The following is a 27,697-nucleotide window of genomic DNA, read 5'->3' as shown; positions in this document are numbered from 1 at the left end:
GAGGAAAGTTATGGAAATAGAAAACACTGAAGAGTGTCATATTAGATAGATGGAGTGTGTCTGTTCATGTCGGTCCACGGGACTGTGTTCTGTGAAGCACTTTGTAACAGGGATGTTTAAAAAATATATATTCACTCTTAAGTGTGTGTGTGTGTGTGTGTGTGTGTGTGTGTGTGTGTGTGTGTGTGTGTGTGTGTGTGACTGCGTGCGTGTGTGTGTGACTGCGTGCGTGTGTGTGTGACTGCGTGCGTGTGTTCTAGGAGAGCTACTGTGACATGCGCATTAATCTGAATCAGAAACCCAACAGCAGCCGAGACTTTGGTTTCCAGGCCGACTGGGACTCGACCGGGGCTCACGTGTCATCTATCCAGACAGGTACACTTTGCTTAAAGGAGCATTCAGTGATTTGGGTGATTTGGAAAACCCCCCCCGGTCCGCCCCGGTAACAAGATGTGCACATGTGGGGGGGACATGCGACAAGGCGGAATTGGATGAAGGCTGGGCCACCTAGCCAAAAACGAAACCCAAGGTTTTTTTTTTAGCGACTTGTGGGTTTAGAGATTCAGTGGTAGCAGTGTTGATTTCGTCAACTAAAACTATGACGAAAAATGTTCGTCGTATACGTTTTTTCACTGACAAACTTTATTTGTATATTTATATAACTTTATTTGTATAAATATAAAAATTATAATTATAAACTATATATAAAAACTGAATAAAACTGATGACAAAAACTAAGACTAAATGTATTGGCAATTTCATCAACAAAACTAGACTAAATTGTTAGGGAGGGACTAGTGGAGAAGAGATCCAATAGAACCAAAAGAGAAGTCATTTTATGTTTGGTTGTGCTTGGGTTTTGCACTCTGAAACAACCTCACAACGTGATGCGTTGTGAGGTTGTAGATCGGCCTATTTTCAGCATGTAACCAATCGTAAAATCAGGCATTACAACACCATCTTCATCTCCAGTCTTCTTCTTCAGTCTAAAAAACGTGACCACATCACTCCCATTTTAGCTGCTCTTCACTGGTTACCTGTTCGTTTCAGAATAGATTTTAAGATTTGACTTACACTGTATAACTTTTAAAGCTCTGAATGGACAAGGCTCCCAGTTATGTCTCTGACATGCTGGATCCTTACAAGCCTGTGCGTAGTAGACTCATCACCAAGGGTGGCCAGGCTTTTGCAATCTGGGCCCCTAAGCTTTGGAACGCCCTACCTGTTGACTTAAGAAGTGTAAAATCAGTGTCATCTTTTAAATCTCTTCTGAAAACCCTATTATTTTAAATTGATTATATGTGTACGTTTCGATTTTACATTTTGTGCCTGCTATTTTAATTACCGATCTTTTGTTCTAGTTTATCTCTAATGCTTATCATGTTGCTTTCTTTTACCCTGTTTGGTAAAGCACGTTGTGACTGTCTTGAAATGTGTTATATAAATAAATTCATTATCATTATCATTAGCATGGCCTGCCAAAATACATTTGACGATTGAAATCTTATGATATTTAGTCGACTGTCTAAAACTAGACAAAAAAAAACTAAAACATTTCAGATGACAAAAGTTTGACTAAAACTAAATGAAACTTTAGTCAAAAGACCATGACTAAAACTAAATCAAAATGTGCTGTCAAAACCAACACCGAGTGGTAGTATTGAAACCCTGCGTTCTATCTCTGTTCATTACGCTGTGGCAGTGAGGAATTACTGCCTAGTTCTCGGATGGCCTTGCGGCATGGGGCCGGTTGCAGCGGGTATGCCAGGCCTATGTAGGGCAGCATCTATCTGGGTCAGATCTGCTGGGCCTGAGCCTCTCTTCTGTCTCTTTGCAGAGGCTTCTCAACCTCTGTATTGAGGCTGTTATTATGCATCGGCTGAAATAAAAGAGTTTCATCAAGATTTTTGTTGGTGGTGGCAGTGACATGTGTTGACGATGGTGATAGTTAGTTTCAGTTAGAAAACAGCGATCTGTGTCAATGTACACAGTGGTGGTAACTATACTATCTCAGAATGACTCCTATGAAGGTGAGGATAGATAGTGCTGTATTGTAACTCGGGAAGGGGTTACTTTGAACAGTCAGTGATGGATGCAGATCGGGGCCACGGCAGTCAGTCACTGTCTTCATTTGCAATGTTAGCTCACTAAATGTGACCAGATTTGACTGAGGGCCTGTCATCCAGCTTTTCACCAGAGGAGAAAAACTGAATTTATTATTCTGTCATGAGTTTCATCCAAAATGAGTTAATGGCACAGACAGACTCTTCGCATACTAGAGCATGTCTGACATAAATGTCAGAGCTGAAATCGACAAGAAATGCTTAAACATGTAGCTAGGTGTAATGTTAAGAGTCCACAAAAGTGAACCTTTCAAGCCTGTTTTCTCAACTCGCTGTTTTCTGCAAGACATTACTCCTATAAGCCATATCTCCACAACTGGTGGGTCAAACTGAAACAAAGTCAATATGTCAATTTGAAGCTATGATTCCCTGCTTTCATACGACATGACAAAAACAAAAATTAATAATAATCCAATGGCTGTCTCCCATTATTTTATTATTTATTTATTTATTTGACAGGGACAAAGCTCATTAATCAACATGTCAGTTTTCACATCAATGTAAATGGGCCAGAGTTAGCCAAAGCTAAATTTCATCTGTACGTAATGTACACGGTGGGTAATGTTAGTTAGTGACCAGCTGCGTCTGTGTTCCCCTATGTGTGCGCATCATGCAGGCACCCCGGCAGAGATGTGCCAGCTGCAGGTCAGCGACGAGGTGCTGACGGTGAACGGTCACAGGGTGGCAGACATGAGCTACGCAGACTGGAAGGGCGGCATGGAGCAGGCTCTGCAGCAGGGAACTTTGGTCATGGATATACGCCGCCACGGGAAGAACAGTGAGTCACCTCACCTGTGTGTGCATGTGTGTCGAGTGTGGGCGTATGTGAGAGACGGGGGAGAGTGAAAGAGTCAAAGAGAGACAAATTGCAATGGAGTGAAATACTTTATCCAGGGGTGGAGAGAGAGAGAGCGAGAGAGAGAAAGCGTGAGAGAGAGAGAGAGAGAATAGCAGAGCTTGAACCACTTAAAGGATTGCATTTCTAAGGGTGACAAGGTTGCTTATGCTGGTTTGGGTTGCTAAACGGTTTTGACATTCTAAATTGGTCCGCAAACTGCCGTGAAACCGTCCGTGAATGATCTCATGACAGTTCAATGGTAAAGGTCTCATTACTGTGTGTTTCTTTCTATTCATTTCCATTCGGCGACGGGAGTCAATTTTCGCGCTCATAATGAGAATTAAGAGAATACCCTGTAGTCTGTCCTCTCCGACTGTTGTCTCTTTGTGCTCTTAATGTCCGACCCTTTATTATGTCCTTTCTTAAAGCTTGATTGACGTGCGACGACGTCGCTCGACAACTGCAGCGGCGACGTGTATTTTCAACTGGAAAGGTGTCGAAGCGACACTTTTTCAGTCGAAACTATACGTGTGTCAGGCTTTACTCTCTATAAATAAGATTTCCTCTGTTTCCATGTGGTGTTTAGAATAAACTAACCCTGCCCAGGTGCCTGGTCCTATGAGTGTGTTTTTCCTTGATTAGAGTGTTAACCCATTAAAACTGGGGCAGAAACCTCATATCTCCATATATACAGTACCAACTCTTTTTTCCCCGTAAATTAATGCCCTAATTGATCGTACTACAGAGTCACATAAAAGCACCAAAAGTAGCAGATCCACAATGAGCTTTTCGATCTGCTACTTTTGCCGTTTTGGAATTTGAATCCCGAAAAGTAACGGTTTTGGACATATGAGGTTTCCACCCGATTTGTAGAATCATCCCTCGGGTCTTAATGGGTTAATACAATACCTGTTCTCATGGCAGTCAATATTATCATCACTTAGTTGCTAACATAATTAATAATTATGCCTTCCAGCCTAGTTGAGTGAAACCGAGTAGTGATTCTAAGTCCTGTGTTGAAATAATCATTCTATAGGTCTAGTGTGGGTGTGAGCCTGTTAGCGACACTGTGGGGTTTATGGCAGCTTTGGTATATAGACTGCATGGCTGGGGAAGGTGGTTTCTCTCTCAATCCCATGCTGCTCCTCTAACACCATAACAGCACCTTCATTTCCTCGCTTAATAACCGTATCAGGGCCCCAATAAGTAACATTATGTTACCCACACACACATACACACGCACGCACGGAGACACGCATGCACGCTTATGTAAACCGCTTTATTTACAGACTATACAACTAATTAGGGGTGTCAAAAAAATCGATTCGAATTAGAATCGCGATTCCCATTATGAACGATTCAAAATTGATTCATAATTTTTGCTTAGTTACAGTTTTCACTACATGGTGTGATATGAAATGTAAGCTTACTCTAATCACAGTAAACATCATGTCTTCAGTCATTTTCAAGTTACTGTAGTCAGTACTAGTCATTTCAGATCAGCACAGCTGTATTGTATTGTAGTATTGAATCGAGAATCATTTTGAATAGACAATCGTTTTGAATCTGGAAAAAAAATGCTTTAGAATTAAAAAAAAAATTCAAGATTTTGAATCGAATCGTGACCCCAAGAATCGGAATTGAATCGAATCGTGGGACACCCAAAGATTCACAGCCTAATCCTAATCCTAACTAATCCAGCACTGCAGCTGATCTATGACAGTAAAACACACACATTGTGTGCATTAACTAACTCACACAAATGCACCTTCTTCACATGCACATGTCTATAATACATGTACGTGCCCGTCCAATTATCTTTCTGTCGCTGCGTTGTGTGTTGCATGCAGACTGGGACAGAGACCTACCTTCCCCACCATTTAAAGGCCATAAGACCATCAATCTGACCACTATGGATCATCCGACATTTGTAGGTGCCTCAGACACAAAAACGGTCAACACCAGCTTGGATTTCACTTCACGACTGCCCACGGACACACCGACATCCCAGGAGGCGCCGCCTACCCACACAACCATTGTGAGTGACCTATAGGGATAACTGAAGTTGACAACTAATGTGGTTCATTGGTTTGTGAGGTTTGTTTTAAATGTGCTTCTAGTACTGCTTGGATGTGGACAGATCAGTGAGTCTCTATATTATTTGTGTGTTCATTCCGCGGAGCCTTTTATTTAAAACCCATTTTGGGCGGGAACCCCTTTTGGTGTTAGCATTATGTTGAAAAATAGCAGATCTACAAGCTCATAGCGCGCCACCGAGTGGCACGCTACGAGCTTGTAGGTCTGCTATATTTGAAAAACCGTTAAAATGTGGCGCAAATCATTGAATATATATTTCAGAGCGAACATTTTTAACTCAAATATTTGCTTCTGGGGGGTCCCTGGAACTACATATTTTGAGATGGGGGTCCGTGGCCCAATAGAGATAATTCTGGGGGTCCTTGACATGAAAAAGGTTGAGCACCACTGACATAGAAACATAGGTTTTTCAGAAAGATGTTTTTTTTTAATCGAACTCAGTCCAAAATGGGTTAACAAAGTTCCGCCATAATTTGTCTCCTTGCAGAACGTGGCCTCCAACGGAATGAACGGCGGCTTCCGTGAAGAGCCTGTGACGATGAGAAACAAAGGTAAGGCGCATTTCGATTGGGATGTATTGAAGTAGAACATCAATCCTTAATGAAAACATAGAAGCATTATCTACTTTGTGTGCCATGATTTAGGAAGAAAGATTTTTTTGGGGGTACTGTACTGTCAATTATTGTAGAAAATACTTTGAAGTCATTGAAATCAGCACAATGTTTTACTTTTGTCGAATCTGGCTTATAGTATATTAATTGTTGAATTAAATGTGTTAAAATGTTATTTACATAGGTTCCTACTTTCTCTTCCTGTTCCCCTGTTCTCCATGTAGACTCAGAACCCATATCTATGAAAAACTTAAAGCGGAGGTCAGAGTTTTTTGAACAAGGTAAACAGCACTGACCTTAGCAGTGCCGTCAGTGTTGGGTTGAATTCTATATAATCTGGTGGCTGGGTGCTCCATGCTTTCATCTCGCTCAAGCCCAATGGGTTCTATTGGGCTTATTGCATGTTTTACACACCAATCAAGACCTCATGTTCAACTGTTCAGCAATGCGCTAACCACTGAAACCCTCTACTTAGTTGACCAGCGTTGGCTCTGTAGCTATATTTTGGTCCGCTTGTTTTTTCCCTCTCTTTGCCAATCATCACCACAACGTGTGTTGTGTTGCACAACGCAAGGCGTTGCAAGCTTGTAGATCTGCTATTCTCTCTACGAATGCTCCCTCCAGAGACTCGAGATATAAGACAAGACCTTTATTGATGCCACTGGGGAAATCCAGGCGCCAAAGACAAAATTGGGACGATAGGATTCAAGTGGTTAATTAAAGATCAGTTGATCATAGGTCGCCCGAGGACTGAAATAGAAACATAATGCAAATGTTTGAGATCCTCCCAGGGTTCCAACTTGGGGTCACAGCTCTTTCGTCTGGCTGGTCTGGGTAATAGTCTTAGAGTATATATGAATAGAGACGGCACCAGAGTTCCACTAGCATTAAGTTGCTCAAAAGCGCATGCGGCGAGTGCATTCTGGGATGGATTTGCCCCAATAACATGAACGCGCTGCCGTTGACTATCATTGCGCGCGTTCACGTATGAAACATTCGTTCACGTGTCATGGGCCCAATAACATGAACGTGCGCAATGATAGTCAACGGACCAGCGCTGCAATGACAAATCCGGCCACTATGTCCATTTCGCCTCAGGGTTTCCTCCGGGTGCCGTCTCTATTCATATATACTCTAAGGTAATAGTACAGTATGTAACCCTTTCTGCTCTGCCCCCCTCCCCTCTTCAGGCTGCTCGAGGCCCAGTGTCAGTGCGCTGGTCTACCTCTGTGGTAAACAGGGTTGCGTGTGCGTGCGGTGATGTCTTCACCTCCACCATGGTATAACCTGACATGCTGTCAAAGCTAAGGGAACAGACATATAGTGTAGTGGTTGACAGGTCTTAAGGCACACTAAAGACCAAATTATACTTGCCGCGTCTGCGTAGCAGTGTCATTGTGTCATATGTCATAAATCTGTCACCAAGTGATGTCCGTGCCCACGGGGACATCTGCGTACATACAAGGCGAGTGCAATGACTACACATGTGCTAGAAAAGATATATAGACGCTCTGTTTGAGGAGATTTATCTCCTCAAGGAGATAAATCCATTTTGGTCGCTGTATTATATTATGTTACAACAAAGGACTTGAAATTGACATTTTTTGCAGTCCGCTGGCAGGTTTCTTTTTTTCAGATGGAATACAAACGGAATAAAAACCTGAATAAAAAAACCACTTGCACAGAAATAATTGACACAAGATAGAGAGACCACTTCTCACAAAACCTTAATTTGTCTGGAAGAAGGTTATTAGATAATTGCAGCCTGTGTGTGGACCTTGCTCTTGAATGCATGTGTCTGCAGACACCAAATTGTAGTAAAATTAGAATTACAACCCTCACTGAACCTCGCACCTACACGGACACGGCAACTACTATATAATCAGGCTTAACGCCTTAGTGGGAACTTAACACCAAAGGTGGCTTTTTATTTTCTTAGTTCAAAATATTTGACAAATGTCATGATTTTTTCCACCTCAAATGAAACAAATTTATATTATTTTTTAATAAAACAACTCTCGTTGACCAAAGTGCTGTACAGAACATGAAGTACAGTAATAACCATAGACAAGCAATTTTACATACAATTCAGAGGTCCTCTATTACCGTATAATCTAGTTAGTTAGTCTAGATAAGATGCAATCTGTGACTAGATTACGTTAGAAAAGATAACAGATCTAGCCCATGAAGCTACACAGCATGCCAGACATGCCAGTCAACATGTACAGATCCTTGTTTGATCTGTATCTTGCCGTGTGTGTGTGTGTGTGTGTGTGTGTGTGTGTGTGTGTGTGTGTGTGTGTGTGGTGTCCAGGTTAAACACACTACGCTTTTCATTGTACTGTGCACGTTGCACGATGATGAAAGCATTCTTGTCGCACTCGTTTGACTACTAATAGTTTGCCTGCATGCATTGAATGAAGTGCAGTTTGATGATTGGTGACCGTATACTTTCCATCTTGTGCATGTGCCCGGTTTGTGATTTCTGAAGTGGTTTTCTTTTGTATGATATTGCTTTGTTTGTTTGATGTTATTTCCTCTACAATCAATTTAATGATATCTTTTACACAGAAGACATCAATGACTATTACCCAGTGTAAATGTCAAATTGATAATAAATCCGAGGAGGTGAACTTTGGGACCTTTTTTTTTGCTCCAGGCTTGTTAACAATGTCAATTATCAATGTGGTGTTAAATTCCATTACCAAAAGCGAATTTGCACCAGACTGCAAATAGTGCTTAGGTTTTAACGTGCCTATAAGCTGTTTTTGTGTGTGATGTTATCTATTCTGCTGCTTCAATATATATATATACTTGGTATTCATTGAACAATGTTCTGTCTTCTAAAGGGGGATCAGAGACAGTAATATCAGATGTGACTGTGAGTAATGTTTTATATACAGCTTTTATACACATATATAAAAATATGTTTTGCCACTTTTCATTTATACTATTTTAGTGTGACTGTTTGCAATCTCTTAGATTAGATTTTTACACACAGATAAACATGTATTTTCAAATTGTGACAGCATCTTTGAAAGAGGATAACAGGAAATAGATAAAGGGAAGCTCCGCACACTCAAATCTGTGCACAATCGATGTATTTATTTGCAAGCTTTCGGCCTATACTGACCTTCTTCAATCAAAAAGTGACATAGGACAGAATATAATCATCACTTGATTGAAGGAATGTTCACACCTGTGTCAAACATTTCAATTAGAATGATAGCTCATGGCATGGGAGTTGTAGTTCTCAGCGAACCACAAGGCACCCAAAAAGACACAAGTGTCTACATCACAAGGAAAAATATATATTACAATTATTTACAAACGATGTAAACAAAAGACAAGGGTGCAATCTAATGCAAACATCAGGAAAAGAGGATGCCAGGCCCATCATCAGCCACTGTCACCCTAGTGCCCATTATTCGGACATAGCAAGCTCACAATGTGTCACATGGCGATATAATGTGAACACAAAGCATAATGATTGTCGAGGTCTGCTGCTGTTGTTTTTAATGGGTGCATTTACCATTTACTTCCCGCTTTGAATATTGAGATGTGAAACACTGAAATGTACTAACCAGTAATAATCACTGAAATGTACTGTACTGAATAGGTTAGCCAAAGGTGAGTTTAACTCCATAAAACCTGTTCCTTTTCTGGGAATGTCATAATAGGCAAACATTCTGCAAATATAGACCCCTGGGGGAACCGGTCAACTAAGTATATAGGGGTGGTAATTGTGGTTAAGAAGATGATTGTCGTCATGCAGTTTTCATAATGACATAATAGTCGTGGACTGTAATAACTGCGTGTGTGTGTGTTGATTGACACTGGGTGTGTCTGCTCTCTCATTACCAGCTACCTGTTCCCACAATGACTCCCTCCTCTAACCGCTGGTCGTGGGATCCCGAAGAGGAGCGCAGAAGACAGGAGAAATGGCAGAAGGAGCAAGAGCGCCTCCTCCAGGTACACACAGTGCTCATTGGGCAACCACCTGGATTTGAACCTGGTTGTCCCACAGTGGCGTGCACAGATAGACACTTTTTGTACAGTGTACACTGTACAGTATGTGGACCATGGTGACATTGATCAATTCTTGATAAAAAAGCTTCTTATATATTATTTAGGCCCCAAAATCTATAAATCTCACACTATTGAGGCAACCGGACGGTTCCACACGCTGCACATGGTGCCCTTTTTTTCCACTTGAGCACCTGCCCCTCTAAATGTCTTCACGCCACTGTTGTCCCATTTGGGAAGCCATGCATCAAACATCACCTGGCGAATAGACGCTTCTGGTCTTCACTCGTGGCTACAATGTTTCTATATTTGAACAAAGAGATATTGATTTTTGATCTTAACCCATTCTGGGCGGGAACCCCTTTTGGTGTTTTAACTAAGCATTATGTTATACTTTAGCTATTGAAAAATAGCAGATCTACAAGCTCATAGCGCGCCACCGAGTGGCGCACTACGAGCTTGTAGGTCTGCTATTTTTTTTAAATCGTAAAAATGCGGCACAAATCTTTGAATATATATTCTTTCAGAGCGAACGTTTTTGTTTTTTTTGACGGCCTAAATGGGTTGAGGCAAGGCTACGCTGTCTGCTCCACGTTTATATCTCCGTTAATGTTTCAGGAAACAGGAGATAGCTTTGCTTAAGGCTCCTTACTTTTGTTTCACACAGAATTTGCTTCAATGTGGTGCCATTAAGTTAATACTTCATACTTTGAATCAGTTAGGTCCCCTGTTCCAGCGTCCTCCAGGCTTTTTATTGCTCACTGCTCGATCAATACCTAGCAGTAATTTCCCCTCGGGATCACAACCAATCCTCCTTTACTGTTCCTAATGGTCTTGGAATACTACCTCTAACACATCATACACAGACACACTTGTGCATATAAATGCACTCTCTTCACATCTGTCTCATATTATCGTGAAATCCTGGCCAAGCACTCCTTATTCCTGGACAAAGAGATCAAAGGTGTCCACACAGTGTTGCTGTAGCAGCTGGAGACGGCCTAGTACTCCTGCAGTCTTATTCCCTGTTGGTCAAACGGCCTGATTTCTTAATGAGGTGGAGAACCAAGTACTTCTAGGCTCAACAGCTTGTTTTAAAGACAATGGGCTCAAGTTAAGGGAATGTTTGGAAGTAGTGTATTAAATAAATCCATGTTCCAGAGAATCAATGTCAATGTTGTGGACTTCAAAGGTCTGTGTAATGCGTGTGGTTGAGTGTGATTCAAGTCGGTGACCCACTTCCTCCTTGCCTCTGTGTCCAGGAGAAGTACAAGCGGGACCAGGAGAAGATGCAGGAGGAGTGGCTTAAGGCCCAGCAGGAAGTGGAAACCAGCAAGGAGGTACAAAGTCCCCTTACGCAGAAGGGTAAATATGGGGAGGGGAAGCCGCGAGGCTGCCCTCCCCATCCCCTCCCCTCCCTTACTGGGCAAGGCTTTTCTTACCCCTCCCATACTGCAGGGGTTCTCAACATTTTTGGCCGGGGACCCCCGGAAATGCTTTGGCAATGTCTCGGGACCCCCGCCCCGCCCCCTCCCGACCCCCAATATAAATGGACTGCTACAATAACCTTAATAATAGAGACAATACACCATGAATAAATACTGAAACCAGATATAATCATTAGGGAAGGTGTATGCATGTACTATGTGTACTATATGTAAACTCATTTCCACTTTCCAGCCATTCAGTTGCAAAAAAAAAATAATAATAATTTGGTGACCCCCCCGAGGGGTCGCGACCCACGGGTTGAGAACCCCTGCCCTACTGGGTGTGGGTTTTCTTTCTTTTTACACGAGTTGGGCATTGTTATAATCTACTAGAGCCTGGAAAACAATTCTGGCAGCCAACTCGTAGCATGGCTCGTTAGTCAATAGATACGCCACTATTTTTGTGCCAACCGCATGATTACGATTGCTGATAAAGTAACGTTTTAGACCATAGCCGGTTATAAGACGGAGGCACCGGCGTCCGACATACATGCGTGGTTAAGACCGAGGTTAGGGTTTGGGGTAGGTAGGGTTAGTAATGTCCAACGTACAGTACATACGTTCACCCGTGGCTTTGTGCGTTGCCATTCAAAGTGACTACTGGGTTGGGCTTGCTGGATGCATGGGCCAACCCCTAGTATGTATGTCAGAAGCAGTTGACGGCTGATTTCTCCAATTATGTAAATCGCTCTGGATTAAGAGCGTCTGCTAAATGCCTAAATTGTAAATACACAGTAAAATATGGAGTGTTAATTGCCTCTGACAATTTACAACTTTTGTACTGTACATTTTTCCCTTTGTATTAGTTTTAGTTTAGTTAGGGTTTTTTTTAATCATTTTTTGTTTTCTGACTTCTGACACATGCTCATCAGACTTTAGATTGAATATATGAATATGTCTTTGATTCCCTCTTCCAGTCTGACGTCCAGGAGCCACAGCTGGGCCTACAGGTGAACAGCCACCCCGTCAGCCCGCACTCTCCCCTCTCGCCCTTCACCCCGGTCTCCCCCCTCAGCCAGGCCTCGTCCTGGGGCAACCTGCAGGAGGAGGCCATGGAGGACGCCATGGAGGACGAGAGGAAGAGGCGGGAGGAGCAGGAGTGCCAAAGGCAGGCGGAGGAGAAGAGGAGGCGCGAGGAGGAGGAGCGCGAACTACAGCGCCTCCAGGAGGAGAGGAAGAGGAGAGAGCAACAGGAGGAGGAGGAGAGGAAGAGGATGGAGGAGGAGGAGCTGAGGTGGCAGAGGAGGAAAGAGGAGGAGCGGGCGGAGGAGGAGAGGAGGCGCCGGGCAGCGGAGCTGCAGGAGCAGCAGCGCAGGGAGACGGAGAGAGCACTGGAACTGCAGGAGCAGCAGCGCAGGGAGAAGGAGAGAGCACTGGAACTGCAGGAGCAGCAGCAACAGTGGTCAGTAGGCCACAGTCAGTGTATCTGAAGATGTTGTGGGGGAATTGAACTATAGCTAAGCCCCTCCCCAAACTGCTATGGTCCAATCACAGCTAAGCATAACATGGGTTAGACCAGGGGTGCCCACACATTTATGACGTGAGATCTACTTTCAAAATGACCAGCTCAACAAGATCTACCCACTGAAAAAATAAGTGTACCATTGCTGAAAATAGTTTAAATATATAATGTACCTGGGGGGGGCTTTGGAATAGGGAGAAATTATGACAGGCAGTTTCTGCTGTCAAAATATGTCCCCCCCGTATTTAACTTAAACGCCCAATGCATTCTCAATGGCAATAGCACAAACTTTGGCATGCTACTAATCCTACATACTTACACCTAGAAACCCCATTCAAACCTATTTAGGTTCATCTTACGGTGGACATGTTTGCCTGAAAAGAAATCTTTGAAATGTTTCATAGTTTTAGAAATATATAGTGTAGAACTGGCAACCTTGCAGTTACCATCCAGCCACTCTACCCCCTGAGCCACCGCCGCCCTGTTTTGGTTTGGTTTTACTATAGTTTAAGACAGAATGGAGAGAGAAAGCTAAATTCATTGACAAAGTACATTTGGAATTTGTCACCCATCCTACACACCCTAGGGTGCCCACACTTTTTGACTTGAGAGCTACTTTCAAAATGACCAGCTCGGCAAGATCTACCCACCAAATCAATTATTATACCATTGCTGAAAATAGTTTAAATATGTACCTGAGGGGGCTTCGGAATAGTAGAGTTCATGTTACATTCTGTACAGTATAAGACAAATGCACTTGGAATGGGAAATAGAGGGGGAGAAATGTTTTTTTTTTTTTTTTTAATAATTTTTTTCTTCAATATATTTAAATGAAATACTCTTTAGGGGCATGTCATGTGATCTACCTGCACAGCCTTTGTGATCTACTGGTAGATCGCGATCTACCAGTAGGGTCTAACGGTTCCAGGGCACCCCTGGAACCGTTAGACAAACCTCTCCACCAATAGCTTTCCTATATGATAAAACATTGTTTTAAAAAAGAAATGCCACGCGTATATTTTTCCACTGCATATGAAAGGCCTTGTTGACGGATTTGGAAGTGATTTTGAAGGTCTGGTTCCAAAAATGAACCAGTATTTAATGTGTAAAATCCATGATATTTCCATATTTGAATGAATGAGCCCGGCTGGAAAGTGTCCAAGTGGGAGAGGCCGGGTCTTAGCTATAGGTGAATTACTCAGACTTAAAAAGTAGCAAAAGTAGAGTCCTGCATTAAACATTTCACTAAAGTACAAACGTATTGGCATCAAAATTTACTTTACAGTGTCGATTATGCAGAATGTCCCATTTCAACAAATTTAAAAGACAATGTGTCAAACATTTGCCAAAGTATAATGGAGTCAAACGTTCAATATTTGAAATGATAAATGATTGAAATTTTAAAATACTCAAAGTAAAGTAAATTCATCTTCAACCGCTTATCCGTAGTCAGGTTGCGGGGTAAAAGTACCTCAAAATTGTACTTTAGTACAGTACTTAAGTAAATATACTTAGTTACCTCTGCTCTGAATGCTCGCTGATAAAAAATACGAGTGGCAAGGTCTTACGAAGTATAAATCTGTCAAAATTCAGATAAACCATAAAGGCTTTTTTAATGACGCATTTTCAACTGAAGAAAGTGAAGAAAGTGCACTAAACTTCAGTCAGTCAGTTGAAGATACAGCGATTGTGTCGAGCGACACTTACGGCTGCGCTTAAATGTGCTGTGTTTCATCATGCCTCGCCTATGATGCTAATGTTAAGAGAATTAACCACTAACTTTAAACTGTACGCTGCCTCATTGTCTGTGCGTTATCGTGACTGCCACTGATGTGTGTAATGTGCATGTGCTTCTCTGTCCGCTGTAACACCCCCACCCTCTCTAAACCCTAAACCTGTCCCTTCACCAAAGGGGTGGGGAATCCTATGGCTTTGTCAATGTCCAGCCTGAGCTATCATTTGCAGACAGGTTAGTGCATGAGAGCAATGAGCATGCATGCATTCTCTACTAATGCTGGTTCAGCTCTCGTTGTGTGTATCCACTCCACAGCTACTTTAACCCATTTAGAGAGACCTGAGTTAAAAACATTCACTTTGAAAGAATATATATTCAAAGATTTGCGCCACATTTTTACGATTTTTCAAAAGCTAAATTATAACAATGTTTAAAACACCAAAAGGGGTTCCCGCCCAAAATGGGATAATTATAAATCACAGTAATTCCACTGGTGAAACCCTTACCTGTAATATTTCAGAAATATAATTGCTAAACGTAAAAAAGAATGTGTCATGTGATGACAATGTTCCAGTTGCTAAATGTAAAATGTCATGACAGCGAAATGATATATGATATACGTGAATGTACTGTATCAAAGCAATGCAATGTATAGGCACCATCAGCTAACGTTGATCTGTTTGGCTGTTTGAATTGATCCGTTTCCATTATAAACTGGATGAAATATGACGAGGGTTGATTGACTTCCTTAAAATCTATTTTAATTAACAGGGCAAAGTCTAAATCCACGCCTCACCTCGATGAAGTGGAGAAACCGCAGAGTAAAGGTCAGTTTTCCCCGATCCAATTCCACAAATTAAGAGAGATGTTATAGATCAGCCTCAATGCTGCTAATTGTATTACGTGTGTGTGTGTGTGTGTGTGTGTGTGTGTGTGTGTGTGTGTGTGTGTGTGTGTGTGTGTCCTGAAAATATCGGCGTGCGTCAGTTAGGGCATTAAGCAACTAGTCGACTAGTTTACTAGTCGACCTTGTTGGTACTAGTTGACTAGTTGATAAGAAAAAAATATATATTTTTTTTATTTTTTCCCCGATTGTGTAGGCCTCAAGATCAGGTAGATTATAGTTATAGTTTTTTTTTTTTTACATAATAGGTAGTTAAACAACTAGTCGACTAGTAAACTAGGCAACTAGTCAAAATGACTAGAAGTGAATGCCCTAGTGTCAGTGCATATCTATGAACAATCATATCTGCATATACATTTCGGTCTGTGTAGGATTGCATATCCACGTTCTAACAATAATAATCCTGACCTAATAAACAACCATGCTGTGGGTTGTACCACAGGGTTGCATGGGCAACTGGGGGGCATGACCCACTGGTTGGTGGAGGAGGAGTTGAGGCGTAAGGGAGACAAACGGGCACAGATTCAAAGGGCTGCATCAGAACTGGAGCTGGAGAGGAGACACATCCTCAATGCCATGAGATACAGACAGCCGGAGAGAGGTGTGCCGAGTCACAGACCTGCTCGTCTCCAAATCAATTACCACCATGATCCACTCAATCTTCTCTGTGCATAACTAACTAGTCCCAGTTTTCAGAGTGGCATGCTTGGCATACTGTTCCAGTTCATTTTCCCCTGGCTTTGTTTGTTTGTTTGAGAGGCTGGGCAGCGGGTTTGAACCATAAAACAGTTCAGCTCCTTATTTGTCTGTCTGAAAAATGCCATTTTAGTTTCAGAATGTTGGGAGGAGAATGGTGAAGAATGGGTCCAATATTTAGTTTAAGGATCACAAAGAATGAGTCAGTATTAGAATGAATAGACTCACAACCTAATTCTGGTCTCCTGAAGAGGCGGCCACCTACGTTACACAGATACGGAAAGGAAAGTGGAGATAGGTTTTCAAGTGTTTGTCTTGGGCTGAGCCAATCAAACAAGTGTTTGCCTTGGGCTGAGCCAATCAAACAAGGCTATGGGAAAATGAGTTGGAACAGGAAACGGGTATGCCACCTTCTGAAAACTGGGACTACAGTCATACACAGATCCAATGAATACGAGACTGCTCGCCCCTTTACCAACTCGCCCCGGGCGTACAGCCGGCGGAACAGCGCGGCCTGGTATTCCTAAAGTAATCTAAGTAAATTATGCTTAAACGGTTAAACCTAACCTTATTCCTAACCTCAACCTCAGTAAAACGATGCCTAAACCTAACCCTATTATTAAACTTAACCCCAGTAAAACTATGCCTAACCCTAAACTTATTTCTAACCTTATTCTCAGTAAAACAAAATAAAGAATACAAGAACCGCCGCTCCGAGCTGTCGGCGTGAGGTCGGCGGAAAAAAGCTGGGGCGAGTTGGCAAAGGGGCGAGATGACCTGTTACCGATCCAATCAGTCATTTCTTACATTGATTCACATCTCACCAGCCAATCAAGCAATCAATCAATCAATCAGTTACCCTGAAAATTACTTTGAGTGCAATGTTGGTATTTTATCCTGACCTACGGTATGCCTAAACGTTGCGTGCTCTCAGGCTGCGTACACACCTAAAGAACAAATGTTTGGTCCGTGTGCGATGCCTGATTGCTATTTGATTGCTGCTCCAATTCATTTTCAATGGGAGTCACGTCGTTTGATCGGACAAACCTGTCCGATGTGGGGGCGGAGGGCACAACAAACACATCGGACACCTTGTAGTCAAAACAGCCAACGAACAGGGTGGGACTTTAGATCGGACAGAAGGGTGTTTTTTAACCGCCAACTAATAGGAGAGAACTTCCGTTCTTGACAGCACTGGGTGGGGTTTAGGCTGTAGTCTTCTGAGTTACGTGACACAGACTATTATATCGCTTGTTTGTATGTCTTCTTTTGGCTACGGCCGTGCGTAACTTGGAGAGTCCAAGGTGCGCACGGCTGTCTCCAGTGAGTGAGTCAGTCTGGTACTAAGTTCTATTCTATATACAGAAATACAGGACGATAGCCAAAATAGCCGTCGGGCCTCGGCAGTTGTGAGGCTGCATTAATAATTAGTTCTAAAATCATGTCTTTTTTACGGGGATCACTATTGATTTTAATAGTAGACGCATATATGTCTATGAGTAGCCTAGAGTAGAAATGTAATGGCAGCGTACGAGGTTCACATGCGCAAATATAACAGATGTACAAGTTATCGACACGAATGGTACTTACGGTATGGTACACGATGTAAGCTTGTAGATCTGTTTATTTTAAGCTAGCCCCATATGTGCCCTCTCCCTACGCTCATTCTGTAGCTCCGAGATGAGGTCACAGACAGAAACCCCTCCCACCCCGTTCAGAAACGGCGCATGTTTCCACAATTCCCCATTGCTTACCCTTTTCTTAACAATGCACCAAAACCTTGAAGTGACGTTCCGGGTTTACACTAATTTACCGTCAACAACGCCAAAGAAAATCCAACTTTAAACGGTTACACGAGCGTTACAGCGGTTGTTTAGCATGTTTTTCAAGGAAGTTGAAAAGCTTTAGCGCCTCCCCGGCGCCTCCCCTGGTCGAAAATGTCCAACTGACTTCAGTTCACTCGACATGCCCGCGCACACGCACCAATCCCTTGATAAACACGGAAGCGACTGACAAAATTCGCTTCGTAAAGGCTCGGTTCAAATCGCTAGTTGGATTTTCTTTGGCGTTGTTGACGGTAAATTAGTGTAAACCCGGAACGTCACTTCAAGGTTTTGGTGCATTGTTAAGAAAAGGGTAAGCAATGGGGAATTGTGGAAACATGCGCCGTTTCTGAACGGGGTGGGAGGGGTTTCTGTCTGTGACCTCATCTCGGAGCTACAGAATGAGCGTAGGGAGAGGGCACATATGGGGCTAATTTTAAGCATGCGCCACCGCCACCACGCAAAGTTATGACGCGCGCACATGTGGGGGGAGAGACCCGATATATTTTATAGCTCTATGGGAGAGACGCAGACAGAGAAATATTTAAAATCATCCTGTCTCGCTCTAGCGCACGGCCGCACGCATAAAGAGCCAATGGAGGAAATGTTAAATAAGCTACACAGGTGGTCCTAAATGATTAATTGATTACATTACTATAGCAAAAGACGTGATATCTAGGTCAACTGCAGCGGAGCTGTTCTGACTTGAAGCTTAACTGACCCCCAAGGCTTCAAGTTTAAACCATAAGATGACATGGAAATGCCCGTCGATTTGATGCGCAGAAATAACATAGGCCTATATCGAATCGGGTTAAGGTGCACACATGGAAGAAAAGTCCTTTTTATCGGGATTCGGGGATACTTTGTTGTAGGCTATAGCCTACGTCTCCGGTGAATTATTGTATGCATCAGCAGCAAGCACATTATTGTTAAAACACCTGCTCCTCTGTTCATCTGTTGTCTTATTTGGCTAATAAAATAATTATTAAGAAGTAATGCAATTGCAAGTTGTTGCTGCAATCATGATTCATGTTACTTCTCTCTGTGTGTGACTGAAGGTTGCGCCCAAAAAATGTACAGTGATTTCCCGCACCCCCTCTTTTTCCCTCCATCGTGAAATGAGCTCTTTTCTTTTTTTCACTATTTGGTTCGCTTAACATGTGTCATTATTTGTTTACATATTTGGTACGCTTTACAAAGTCCAGTGCGAACACCAAACGGACCAAAATCAAAATGCAAATATTTGGTCCTTGGTCCTTGAACCTTTCTACTGCCTCGACAACCTACCGCTAGCTGCAGTCAAGAAAACTACACTGAACATATGTGCATCTATTTCCGCGTGTCGTAGCACCGCCCAAATCGCGCAAAGCATTGTGGGACATGGAGGCATCAAATCATAAAAATGTAATCAGTGGTCGGTCGGACAGATCTGTGTGTCCGAAAGGTGTGTACGAAGCCTCACATTGCACGTCGTTTCATACATGCTTTGTAGTTGCAGTGATTGCGTAATGTGAACAATAACATAGTACTTCAATTGTCCTGAAGGTCGTTCTCTAATGACCACAGACTCTGGGAGCACCATTCAATGCCGTCCCTCAATGCCGTTCGATCCCCTCTCTCCGTCTCTCCGTCCAGTGACAGGCAGTGGTGCGGGGGAGACGTCATGGAGAGACTCTCAGAAGAAAGGACAGTCCCAGGCAGAGCTAGAGAGACAGCAGATCTTGCAGGAGATGAAGAAGAAAACCCCCCTGCTGACGGACAACAGCTGGATCCGGCAGCGTGCCGCCGCCGCTGCAGTCCCCAAGGAGCCCGTCCACCTGCCAATGCGCAGGTACACTACACTGCACGCACTGCACTACACTACACTTAAGTCTCGCGTTGCCAGACTGTTGCCTCTCGCAATTTTCAAATGCTTCCATCATACAGTCTGGAGCAACGGAAGTTATATCCATAGAGTATATAAAAGGATAGAGACTGAACTGGCGCGAAGCTCCGCCCCCCCAGCTATTCATGTCAGTGGAAGTTGCTCAGTGGCGTTTTGAAGCACCCGGAAGAACCGTCTCAGAACGTCTACTTCCACATTTGACCACCAAATTTTGGTGGTCAAATGCGGAAGTGCAACCGAGCGCTCAATGTTAAAGCCCAGCTGCACGGGGTTTCCCGGTCATGAATCCACAGGTCCGCCTGTAGTCCCTCCTCCTACCACTAGGGCCTAGTGCTTCAACGTTGAATAGCCTCACTGGCCCCTTGGTTATATCATGAGTAAAATATAAAGCGGAATTGGAGCCTCCTCGCCACTTCCGTTTCGTCTTTACAGGCACGCAAATGTATCCCAATATAAACAGAAATCATCTAAGCATATATAGCTTGCTTATTAGCAAAAAATAAGCTCTAAAGATATTATAAAATATATTTTAGTGAACAGAAAAGGCAGCTTCCTTACTCGGATTTCGGGAGGTGTAGTTCCAGACTCTATATAGCATTCGGAGATTGTGGAATAGTTGTCTGGCTACGCGAGACGAGACTGCACTGTTAATTACAAAAATGCAGGTTGATCTGTGTGAAAAAAGTAATACTCATCAATATTTTCACTTGACAAACACACTGGGTGTCGCAAGAGGAATTCATTCTTTCATATTGTATGACATTTGTTCTAAATATGCTTTTAAAACATTTAAAAAACTTAAATGTTGGTAACAGGGTTGACGAAATGCACATGCATGATGATTAAAAGTGTGAAAAACGTTTTCGTAGAATGACCCACACATTACGTTAGTAAACAGCCAACGGGACTGAATGAAAGGTTATGTATGTATGTTATGTTTATGTTATGATGTTACTGGGCTTTTTCAGTGTACTGTTTGTGTGTTTAACCACTTAACAAAAAAAAATCTAAATTATTTATAAATTAGATGTACAAGCTCACAACGCGCCAGAGTTTATTTTTGCCTATGGCATGCCCAAAATTGGTGACGCATAATTAAAGTGGTTAAATAACCATAAACATACTAATATTTTCAGTGTCCTCAATGGTCTGCTTAAATGTTGCCTCTCAAAGGATGGGTGGCTACCAGTCTGTCTGCTTTTGTCCAATCTGGTCTCATCATTAATAAACACGAAGAAAAGATTAAAAGAAATGTGCATCACTGTGAAAAATGAGAAGGAAATAATCCAAAAACCAAAATATTTATTCATAGCCTTAAGCCCCTTTTGCAGCACTATGATTTATACCCACAGACCACTTTTCAATATGTTTCAAGTGTTCACCCTTAAGGGCCTTTCAAAGGGGAAGCGATGTAACGCGTCTATAGTTTATTTTCAATGAGACCTGCGTTTTTTTTCCTGTACGTGCGGAGAATACGTTGGGCAACATCGCAAGCGTATTTTTACGCTTGAGCAGAACTGGAGCAGAAGTGTCCATGCAACAACGTGTGCGTTCATCGCTGCCCGTTTGAAATGCCCTTTACTCAGTCAACATTGTTTTCAGTTGACCCTTTAAACGCATTGCTAAGTGGTCTTTACTGTATGTACATATGGTATACAGTAGCCGTTGGGTCCGAAGCCGAACTCAAAGTGTTGTAAAGGGTGACCTATTTAAGGCTATTAATAAACATTTCTTTGTGGCATTATGCAATGGCTTGTCATCTCATTTTTCACATGTTTTGCCTGTTTGGGAACTATCTTTCACTTGTTGCGGAATAAAGATATAGACTGTCAGCCAGTTCATTCTATTAGGAAATGCTTCTACTAACTGGTTAACGTGGGCTGGTGCTCGGATTAATTGGCTTTGCAGAGGAGAGTCCCTCGACAACCTGGACACGCCTCGCAACTCCTGGCGGTCGTCGTGGACGCCGGGAAGTACCTCCTCCATCCCCAACTACAGTCGGCCTCACTCTGCCCTCTCCGGCGGCACCGCCTCCTATGGCGGCGTCGTCGGAGGCGGGCAGCAGGGGGCGGGGGGGCCACGGCCCAGCTCAGCTACCCTGCCGTCCTCTTACTCCATGGGCTCCCTCAGAGGTGGGGCAGGAACCCCCTCGTCCGCCTGGTCTCAGCATTCGTCTTCCCCTTCGCCGTCGTCTCCCTCCCCCACCACCTCCCCCGAGCCCCCCTCGGAGTCACGCCCTCCTCAGCACCGGAGCAGGTAACGGCCAGGAAAACGCTCTAATGCCTCTAAACCCTGTCTGATACTGGTTCAAATACTGGTCCAGCTTCTTCTAGGCCGATTATAACCACTGACGCAGGTGTGATTGCATAACCCTGGTTTGGTTTGGGGGTGGTGGTAAAAGGGAAACTTGTCTGTCATGCAGTTATTTATTTTGGATGTGTTATGGTTCCATTTATTTTGTCAAACTAATGTACATTCGCTCACTTCAGATCCAAATTATTACATGGAGGCGATACTGTGTAACTGTTGTCGGATGGCGTCTCCCCCTTGGCTTTGTCATTCGGTTGTATACATATTTGTGTGTGTGTGTGTGCGTGCGTGCGTGCGTGCGCGCACGCACATGCATAATTTCTTTGTAATTAAATGGTTTTCTTTAGATCACACACAAAAGATCAATACATAAAACAACAACACAGTACATTCACACATGTATAATGAATGCCTAGATTGCAATACTGTATTTCTTAGCTCCTCAATCACGGTTTAACATTCTGCAAATCTAGGTCAGTGAGTGGCAAGAAAATCTGTACGTTCTGTGACAGCCCACTGGGAAAGGGAGCCGCCATGATCATCGAGTCCCTTGGGCTCTGTTATCATTTGGGCTGTTTTAAGGTGAGAGTTTAAACGTCGTCCACATCGGACCACCTTGGCCTGGAGATTCTTGCCAACCTTGGTCGGTCCCTCCGTCCCTGCACCAGAAACTAATCTTGTCTGTTCACCCTTAGCCTAGCCTTAGTTATACTCTACTAACCAGATGGATCGCAATGGAAGCTGATCCCTTTAATGCACTAACCCACTTCTTCATCAACTCTCACTAATCTGTGAGCCAAACTAATCAATTCACGCCTATTCTATTTCTTCCTAACACCTGATTCTGGTTGCTGATCTTTAACCGTGGAGCTTTGGTTGTTACTAGGGTATCTGAACTGTCGCTCTCCTGCATCTAATTGGTTATCATGGCTGTCATCCCTCAGCCGTCTGTCAATCATTCTGATGGTTTCTTTTCTCTGTGACTTTGCTACATGTTCTCTGCCGTGGCTGACGTTCTGCAGTATACCTACATGTATGATGTCCCAGAGCCATCAGTCAGTCTGTGCTCTAAAGCCCCGGTTCATACGTACTCACACACGCACATGGGTGTCACGTGCTGAAAATAGCATACATACAAGCGCACAACACACGGTGGGTTCAATGCCAGCTTGTATGTCTGCCGTTTCACGGCACGCAACAAACGGCATGGTGCAACGGAGCATAGATTAGGCTTAGCTCCTGTGGAGCGGGACATTTAAGGCTACCACGCTAAAATCTGTTAATTTAAGAAATATAATTAAAGCCTAATGTACGTACCCATAGTAAAATCCTCAATGTTCATTTAACTCAGTGTATAAATGTAACCAAATCACATTTGTACACTTTGATTTAGACATGTGTAGCAACTCATAATGTAATAATACCTCATCATAATGTAATAACGGCTCATAATGTAATAACCAGCTCGTCAAAAAATGAACTTATAACTGCCTCATAATTACATTATGAGTTGCTACGACATGGATAAATGAACAGTGAGGATTTTATTTTACTGGTATACATATATATACACATTACTGGTATATAATCAAATCAAATCAAACTTTATTTGTATAGCACATTTACATCGACCGAGGTCGAACCAAAGTGCTTCACATTACAGAGCATAATAACATACACAGAAGCAAACAGAAAGAGGGGGATAGAAAATGGCATTACTTCAATATGTAAGAGAGCAGTACATGGGAACATCGTACATGGGTAGACTTAAATGCATTCGCATTTATGATTCCACAAAGACCCCCCCTCCCCCACCCCACCTGCTCTGATCATCATATTCATTCTCTTTACATTGTGTGATTGAGAGGGTAATCTCGTATATATGGTATATACTTTGTCCCCCCCCTCCACAGTGCATCGACTGTAAGTCCGACCTGGGAGGATCAGAGATCGGGGCCGAAGTCAGGATACGAAGCAGACAGCTCTACTGTAACTCCTGCTACAATCGACTCAAAAGTGAGTATATTAGGCGCCCACAAACCCTGTATGGCCAGTGGTTTCAGGGCTTTGCCGGTGTAATAATCCTGTGGTTCCCTTTCCTTGTAGCTGGCCAGCCAACCCCCATGTGATGGGACTGCACTCCAGCAGATCGATGAGGAGACCACTCTGGACAACAACCCATGAACAACCGCAGCCATGGAAACCAGGCCAGGAACACCACAGCCTAGATGCATTCGCATTTATGATTCCACAAAGACCCTCCTCCCCCCCCACCCCACCCGCTCTGATCATCATATTCATTCTCTTTACAGTGTGTGATTGAGAGGGTAATCTCGTCAAGGTTAGCAACGTTAATGTGTTTATATCTTAATAAGTATTACAAATTGTACAAAGTATAAGGGATGTGCATGCAGCAGAGAGTTTTTAGATGTTTCACCAGAAAAACACTGCTCAAGTGTTATATTGTTTTTAAAATTATTAAGGCAGATCATGACCGATTTTGATAAATATTATGAAAAGGTATCCAGAAGATTAGATTGGGGGAAAACCTGCACCTTCATCTCCTCTCATCTAGGCCTTATTTCTGCTGAGTCTTGCGCTATAAAAAATGTTTTGTCAACTAAGCTGTGCTTACCATGTCTATGTGCCTTCATGTTTCCTAACAAGGGAGAAGTAATAGAGGTGAAATTATTTCCAAATGTATTTAAACATTTTCACGGTTATTTGGAGCACTTACTTATCATGAGTTTTCACTGTTGGAATTGCAATCGAGGACTTTTTCCTGAGAAAAAAAAAAAAAAAAAAACATATTGTCTGGAATGATATTGAGGCAAACTTTCTTCTGTAACGTTTTGTAAATAAAATGACCAAATGCGCATCTTGTCGTGTGACTGTGCACTTGTGTTCACTGAACTGTGGGATGTAAATGTGGTTATATTTACTCTGTGATGTTTGGCTCATTCTCACAGGATCTCTCTCTCTCTCTCTCTCCTACTGAAAGGAATTTCAATGAGGCTTTGTGCCAGGACCTGGCGTGCTCCATGTTCAAAGCCAATTTGTCATGCATATTTCAGTCAGCGTGCATGCATTACACTTGATTACTCTGTGATAAGCTCTTCTCTTAATATATTCTTCCATATCAGCTGTTTAGTGAAATGACATCTGCATAAAAGATACGTTTCAATATGCATACGAGTGGAAACTCCTGATTGCTTCATTCCGAGTTCCCAAATGCATCTTAAAGCTAAGGTACGTGTCCTCAATGTTCCCCAATATGAAAATGAGCTCTTTTGAAGTGATGGATTGAAATAAGTCGACGGGAGCATTGAAGTGGCCGGTATACTTGAGAGAGCACCGCCAATGCCAGGAGGCGAGCATTCAAATTCTTATTTCTTTTTAAAGATATTTTCTTGGCTTCTGTTGCAGGGTTATATAATTCTAATGCTTAGAAAGGAAACGATGCTGGGGCCCGCTCGGCACAGAGAGTAGATAATAATAATAACTAGCCTGGAAATCTGAAAGTTGTGTAGTGAATAAGCTGCAGAACCCTCGCTATTCAAAAGCCAAGGCCAGGCTCTAAGATGAGGTTGACATGAATCGAGTAGTCTGTATAGCATGCATCTTAATTCTTAAATGCATCAACATTGTACAGAATGCTGCCGCTAAGCCTTTAAAGAGAAGAGTTCGGGCATGGAAAATAAGTGTTGTCCAACCTTGTTTTGATAAGGTTTTTTTGGTTCTTTATACTTTAATCTAATGACATAAGCTTTTACAAAAAAAACACTCAAAGGAATGAAGTCTCTGATATGACTGAACACAGGTGGAAGAGATCAGATAATACCGACCCATACAATATCATAGGCCTATACACCAAAAACTCCTAACTAACTTTGTCAAACAACACTAATACAGTATAGTCTATGGTTAGACTATAACAGAGTTGTTTGACAAAGTTAGTTAGGAGTTACAAAGAGAGAATCAACCAGGTGCTCGATGGAGGTGCACAAAAGTTTAGAAATAGACTGGGATTCTTCACCCTCCCAATGACTGATTGTGGGGGTTAGCAGAGATGGAGTACTTGTAGAGAGGCTGGGGAATTGGGAATTGGCTTTACTAAATTTGGACTTGAAGGGGAGAAAATGTTTTTCTTTTGTCTTGAAGGGGCATGTTTTGCACAATAACAGTCTTTTCATTATGTCTGCCCACGATCTCTGTGATTCATACAGTACGTTTGTTTACCTCAGTCACTGATACTAAAATCTGATATTTTATTTTTATTTTTTCTATGAACCTGTGACTTGACACCCATACTGTTATAAAACGGAAATAAAACGATTTTGAAAAGAAAGAAATAGACTGGGGCTTCAAAGATCAGTGGGACATGTTTCGACTCACACAGGAGTCTTGTGTGACTCCTGTGTGAAACATGTTGGCCTTTTAAACTTTAATAAAGTACCTTGATTTTATTTCCACCCTCTCCTCATTTTTGAGTAACATTTTGAGTGCTCGGATCGCCGCCTTTTCTTTAGTTAGGAGTTGTTGGTGTAGACAGTAGGCCTATAATATTGTATGGTGTATGGTTTGATACTTTTAGATTCTAACACAAATGCTGTGTTGCTTAGAGAAAATATTGCCGCTGTTCAGAAGGTCGATACAGAAATGACAGAGGAGTTTGATCCAAGTCAGAGAGTTACAATGATGTTTCCAGTGGTGGAGAGTAACTAAGTACATTTATTTATTTTTATTTTTTTTATTTTTTTATTTTTTTATTAGAAAACATACACTAACCACGTCAGCCCTACTGTATATATACATTTCGGCCATTTGAAAATAGCAGATCTACAAGCTCACAATGCGCCGGATCTGCTATTTTCAAAAGGTTTTGTACACATTTTGAACTTGTGAAATGGGACATTCTGCAATGCGAGTACTTAACTTTAAGTACATTTTGATGCCGATACTTGTACTTTTACTCGAGTAGGCCTACATTTTTAATACGGGCCTTCTACTTGTAACGGAGCACATCTACATTGCAGTATTTATACTTTTACTTAAGTAAAACAGTATTTTTCCACCACTGTTGGGTCAATCTTTTGGCATACACGTATTTCAGTCTAGCCAGAAGGGGGCACTCTGTTCTTAGATGACAGTATAAATTAGACGACAGTATAAAATATTGAAATGAGTATGACCAAAGCTGCACCTTATCTGCAGAGTGCATCATGGCACATTACATCTTTCTATGAGAGGATATAAAGAAAGGTTTCAGTACTAATACAGTAGCCATACTTATAGATCGGCTATTTTCATAATATTTATTCGTAAATGGTGCATTTATATATAATGGTGCATTTATATAGCGCCTTTATCCAAGGCGCTTTACATAGATTGTGCATTACATTCACCCATTCACACACACATTCATACACCAATTGCGGCGGAAGCCATGCAAGGTACCAACCAGCACATCAGGAGCAATTTGGGGTTCAGTGTCTTGCCCAAGGACACTTCAACATGTAGACAGGAGGAGCCGGGATTCGAACCGCCGACCCATGGATCATTGGACGACCTGCTCTACCTCCTGAGCCACAGCCGCCGTGGAACCAAGTCAAACAAAATGTAATGCCTCAACTCTTACAGTACATTCCAAGTGCTTCTCAGGGCGAGAAGAGGGTGTCATCACGGCCTGAAAAGGTTCAG

General features: G+C 42.5%; 1 protein-coding gene across 9 annotated transcripts in view; it reads left to right on the top strand.

The window, feature by feature from the left end:
* lmo7a (LIM domain 7a) overlaps positions 1–24,875 on the top strand; it is a 67,888-nt gene extending 43,013 nt beyond the window's left edge. For 6 of the 9 annotated variants that reach the window (XM_079519183.1, XM_079519184.1, XM_079519185.1 and 3 more), the window contains 16 exons: positions 261–375; positions 2,740–2,901; positions 4,812–4,999; positions 5,546–5,609; positions 5,894–5,950; positions 8,519–8,550; positions 9,534–9,641; positions 10,958–11,035; positions 12,100–12,584; positions 14,557–14,613; positions 15,151–15,206; positions 19,438–19,633; positions 21,596–21,943; positions 22,471–22,579; positions 23,911–24,013; positions 24,104–24,875. In XM_079519183.1, coding sequence (XP_079375309.1) covers positions 261–375; positions 2,740–2,901; positions 4,812–4,999; positions 5,546–5,609; positions 5,894–5,950; positions 8,519–8,550; positions 9,534–9,641; positions 10,958–11,035; positions 12,100–12,584; positions 14,557–14,613; positions 15,151–15,206; positions 19,438–19,633; positions 21,596–21,943; positions 22,471–22,579; positions 23,911–24,013; positions 24,104–24,126 — 2,181 coding nt within the window. In that variant the 3' untranslated portion in view covers positions 24,127–24,875. The remainder of the gene's footprint in view (positions 1–260; positions 376–2,739; positions 2,902–4,811; positions 5,000–5,545; positions 5,610–5,893; positions 5,951–8,518; positions 8,551–9,533; positions 9,642–10,957; positions 11,036–12,099; positions 12,585–14,556; positions 14,614–15,150; positions 15,207–19,437; positions 19,634–21,595; positions 21,944–22,470; positions 22,580–23,910; positions 24,014–24,103) is intronic. The other 3 variants (XM_079519188.1, XM_079519187.1, XM_079519186.1) reach the window with 3 other exon arrangements.
* The last annotated feature ends 2,822 nt before the right edge of the window (positions 24,876–27,697 follow it).

This window comes from Electrona antarctica (assembly GCF_951216825.1).
Source record: "Electrona antarctica genome assembly, chromosome: 13".
NCBI lineage: Eukaryota > Metazoa > Chordata > Actinopteri > Myctophiformes > Myctophidae > Electrona > Electrona antarctica.
The sequence above is the reverse complement of the archived record's forward strand: the minus strand, read 5'-3'. Positions and strand labels throughout refer to the sequence as shown.